This window comes from Gekko japonicus, unplaced genomic scaffold, assembly GCF_001447785.1.
Source record: "Gekko japonicus isolate JY-2015 unplaced genomic scaffold, Gekko_japonicus_V1.1 scaffold5226, whole genome shotgun sequence".
NCBI classification, from domain to species: Eukaryota; Metazoa; Chordata; class Lepidosauria; order Squamata; family Gekkonidae; genus Gekko; species Gekko japonicus.
In genome coordinates this window covers 50,106-54,896 of record NW_015168822.1, presented here as the reverse complement: position 1 = coordinate 54,896, position 4,791 = coordinate 50,106, and the positions used below count along the sequence as shown (strand labels likewise).

The following is a 4,791-nucleotide window of genomic DNA, read 5'->3' as shown; positions in this document are numbered from 1 at the left end:
GGGCAGGGTATAAATCCAATCTCCTCTTCTTCTTTGCTTTCCTATTGGACTTAGCTGCAGTTTTGCTTATAGATAAGGCATTTATAGTTTCAGGTTCCATAAATATGCCGACTAGTACAACTCTGTATGCTAACTAAATTTTATAACCGTTGCGTTTCGTCTTGTCATAGCAGCGAAACGGTTATAGATTTGGTAAGAAAGTGGGTATTGAAGCTTTTTCATCAGAAGTTCTAGGAATTTGGCGTCTCAAAACCGTGGCAGTGAGACCTGACCGTGTGTTTGCTCTCCCTTGCAGTGTGTATCCACCCCTCCAAGACGAGTTCTCATCGCTCAAGGAATCACAGAGGGATATGAAAATTAAAGGTACATATGGCGCTCGGGGGTCAGGGTCCCAGTCAAGTCACTCTCCACACACACTTTCTTCAGTGAATGTTTTATTTAGAGATATGACATGCTGTGGGTTCAGACGCCTTGTTAGGACTGAGGTGCAAAGGCGGGAAAGCTGGATATCGGTGCAACCCCAAAATTCCATTCACATCTCACATCCACAGTTACAATGACTGTGAAAGATATACGGTCATTATCTAGCCAAGGACAGACTGTACTTCAAGGACATTTCTCGTGAAGAAAGCTGTCTTGATGCCTCTTAGAAGAAGAAGGAGATTGGATTTATACCCCGCCCTTCACTACCCAAAGGAGTCTCAGAGTGCCTTACAAACTCCTTTCCCTTCCCCTCCCCACGACAGACACCCTGTGAGGTAAAAGAAGAAGAAGAAGAGATTGGATTTATACCCCGCCCTTCACTTCCCAAAGGAGTCTCAGAGCGCCTTACAAACTCCTTCCCCTTCCCCTCCCCACAACAGGCACCCTGTGAGGTAAAAGAAGAAGAAGAAGAGATTGGATTTATACCCCGCCCTTCACTACTCCTTTCCCTTCCCCTTCCCACAACAGACACCCTGTGAGGTAGGTGGGGCTGAGAGAGCTCTGACAGAAACTGCTCTTTCTCAAGAACAGCTCTTATCAGAGCTACGGCTTGCCCAAGGTCATCCAGCCAGGTGCGAGTGGAGGAGTGGGGACTCAAACCCGGTTCTCCCAGATTAGAGTCCACGCACTTAACCACTACACCAAAGCTACCAAAGCTAGCCTCCCTAAATTACTACAGACACTCACTCCCCCCCCCTACCTGGAATGCAATGGCAGGTGCGGGCAGCGATAAGGATAGAGAGAACAGGCAGAACATTTCAGAATATACAGAAAGCTAGTAAAATATATCAGGTTGAACTACAAGAGGCACAGCCTGAGTCTGACATCGGGTTGAAAGGGGCTGTGGAGAAATACCTTTTACTTCAGGTCTGGGGCTTGACGATTTTGCATTTCGTTCTGAAAGATGTTCTGCCTCCTAGCAGACGACAGAGGCAAGAAGGGGGAAGTTGATTGCTGCCAACACCTTTCCCTCCTCCTCCCCACAACAGACACCTTGCGAGGTAGGCGGGGCTGAGAGAGCTCTTTCGAGGACTGCCCTTGAGAGAACAGCTCTTGTCAGAACTATGGCTTGCCAAAGGGCATCCAGCAGCTGCAAGTGGAGGAGTGGGGAATCAAACCCGGTTCTCCCAGATTAGAGAAGAAGAGATTGGATTTATACCCGCCCTTCACTACCCAAAGGAGTCTCAGAGGGGCTTACAAACCCCTTTCCCTTCCCCTCCCCACAACAGACACCCTGGTGGGAGGTAGGTGGGGCTGAGAGAGCTCTGACAGGAACTGCTCTTTTTCAAGAACAGCTCTTGTCAGAGCTGTGGCTTGCCCAAGGTCATCCAGCAGGTGCGAGTGGAGGAGTGGGGAATCAAACCCGGTTCTCCCAGATCAGAGTCCGCGCACTTAACCACTACACCAAACTGGAAGCACAGAAGGTAAGGGTAGGGATGAGTCATTCTCTTGTAGGAGTTCCCCAGGCTGTGGACATGCTAATGGAGGAGCTTTCCTGAGGAGGTTCTTTTGTATATGGATTGTTTGCTGAGGAGGTTTCCTGTTTCCTGAGGAGGTTCTTTTGCATATTGATGGGCTGTTGAAATTCTAATCTTATCTGTAGTGCTGCTGTCAGATGTAGAGCATTTTGTGTTTTTCAGGACAGGAAACCATGCACCTCCTGCCTGGCCCTTTTAACTGGAGATGCTGGGGATCGAACCTGGGACCTTCTGCATGTCAAGCAAAGCCTCTGTCACTGAGGCAGGGTCTCAGGCTGAGGTCTTTCTCATCACCTCCTGCCTGGTCCTTTTAATCAAAGATTGCAGGGATTGAACCTGGGACCTCCTGCATGCCAAGCAGAGGCTCTGCCACTGAGCCAGGGTCTCAGGTCACGGTCTTTCCCATCACCTCCTGCCTGGTCCTTTTAAGTGGAGATGCCGGGGATTGAACCTGGGACCTTCTGCATGCCAAGCAGAGGCTCTGCCACTGAGCCAGGGTCTCAGGTCAAGGTCTTCCCCATCACCTCCTCCCTGGTCCTTTTACCTGGAGATGCCGGGGATTGAACCTGGGACCTTCTGCATGCCAAGCAGAGGCTCTGCCACTGAGCCAGGGTCTCAGGTCAAGGTCTTCCCCATCACCTCCTCCCTGGTCCTTTTACCTGGAGATGCCGGGGATTGAACCTGGGGCCTTCTGCATGCCAAGCAGAGGCTCTACCGCTGAGCCAGGGTCTCAGTTCAAGGTCTTTCTCATCACCTCCTGCCTGGTCCTTTTAATCAAAGATTGCAGGGATTGGACCTGGGACCGTATGTAAGCCAAGCAGAAGCTCTTCCCCTGAGCCACGGCCCCTCCCCTTCAGTTGTGTTTGAAACTAGTGCATAAACTGCCTGGCTGCATGTCAGGATGCCTGTCTTACGTTCATTGAATCCGGAGCTATGTTGTGAATGAGAGGTTGTAGTTCAGAAATCCCCAGCATGGCGCCCACGTGCACCATGGCGACTGCCCACACCCTTTCTGGCACCCACCATGTATTTTAGAAATTGGATGGGACCAGGTGTGGCTTTTGCCAAGCAAGGCTTCTGACTAGCCATTCGCTGTGCAGATATTCCACAAAATCGCTTTGGCAGTAGCTGCCACCACAGCATGACGATCCTCACTGAGTGTACACAAGAAAATGGGGAATTTCACATTACCCGTCTTCTCCCGGTTTCAAGCCGGGAGTCTTCCGTTTGCAGATGAACCGGTAGAGGGCTGCCGTTTCACACACGGCTTGCCCCTACCGGAAAGGAGCCGATTCAGAAGCGGTTCGGCGTTTCACACACGCACCGCTTTGTTTCCCCACGTTTTTTTTTTAAGTCCGTCTTATAGCGATATATTGATATACCAGTATTCCAATGGGATCGGTATAGCGTTATATCGATATATCGATATAAGCCGAACGTTCAAAAAAAAAAAAAAAAGCCCGCGCGGCTGAAAAAAGGCGGGAAAGAAGCGTATTGGAACCGGGAGAGGGAACGGGAGCCTCCTCGGAAGCGGTTGACAGGTAAAACGCTTCCCTCCCGGTTCCTAATCGGAAGAGAGGCTTCCCTGTGTGAAATGCCACTTCATCCCGGTAGGGAACCGATTCTCAACCGGGTTCTGTCTGAAATGACAGACCAGCACCCGGTTGAGAATCGGTTCCCTACCGGGAGAAAGCACCTGTCTGAAATTCCCCAATGTTTTTAGACCATATGCTACTTTTTAAAAAGGTGTCGTGTTAAACAAAGCTTCTGCCTAGAAAGTTGAAGAGTTACTCTTAGAGTTATACGCAGCCTCACTCCCGGCCATTTTGTGGTTGGCCCCACCTCTTCTGGCAGCCATTTTGAGGTTGGCTCCTCCCCCCATGGAAGCCATTTTGTAGTTACGCTGACCACTGCGTGCCAGAATTCCAAAAGTATGAAAAGGGTGGAGCATGCTGTTGTAGTGTGTCTCCAGGGGAAGCTTTGTGTATGTGTGGGTGCGGGGGGGTTTCAGACCCAGTTTAAGGCCGGGAAAGCATATGGTGTATGCCACTAAAACTGCCTGTTAATGGGACTGCTGCTCTCTTAACAGGAATGGCAAAGCTGGGGTCCGACTTGATGCTGTGTCGAGTTGATGACCTGGATCTCATCGAGGTAAGCATGGAGAGACTTCCTGAGTCACGGCCATTGTTCCCTCTAAGCTGAGTCAGTGTGGGCGAGCTCACCGTTTTTTAGCCTCCAGCTCACACATTTTTGTCTCAGCTCAGGAAGGGATGGCTCCAGGGCCAACTAATTTATGCAGTAGCCACATCGCTCGCTCACAACTTCAATGCCAGTAGCTCACAAAATAGAATTCTCCCTCTGAGCTGGAGGACATCTGATTGTGGGTGATTCCCACCCTCCTTTCAGGGAGGCAGGACTTCCAAGAACTTACTGTTTCCTGTGTGGGAGTCACCCTCATCCTCAGTTCTTTTCCTGCCTCAAGAGGGAGAGCAGCGTTTTTAGGCTTTGCCAAACCTTGCTTTCATCTTTCCTTTTCTTTTCCTTGCACTAACCTCTCTTTCTTCCCTTCAGGTTTTTTCTCCCTGGATTCTCTACTTCAAAAAAAAAAAAAAAAAAAAAAGAGGAAGGAGGACCCCCCCTCTCATACCCCCCCGTTCCTCCCCGGCCACTTGCCGCTCTGCTGCATAGCTCTGCCTTGAAACCCTTACTGCGCCGCTGCGCTAACTCTGTCCCTTTAAATCCTTTCTGCCGAGCCCGCTGCATACTCGGCTAGCTCCGGAGGCCGCTCCGCTGCGCTCGCTCTGCCCATAGCCGCAAGTGCCGCCAGCGC

General features: G+C 50.6%; 1 protein-coding gene across 1 annotated transcript in view; it reads left to right on the top strand.

The window, feature by feature from the left end:
* Window positions 1-298: 298 nt before the first annotated feature.
* The window catches only part of HAUS7 (HAUS augmin like complex subunit 7), a 25,335-nt gene continuing 20,842 nt past the window's right edge, over window positions 299-4,791 (top strand). Inside the window, exons 1-2 of the mRNA XM_015415739.1 lie at window positions 299-363; window positions 4,051-4,112. Of these exons, the coding sequence (XP_015271225.1) occupies window positions 351-363; window positions 4,051-4,112 (75 nt within the window). The 5' untranslated portion in view covers window positions 299-350. The remainder of the gene's footprint in view (window positions 364-4,050; window positions 4,113-4,791) is intronic.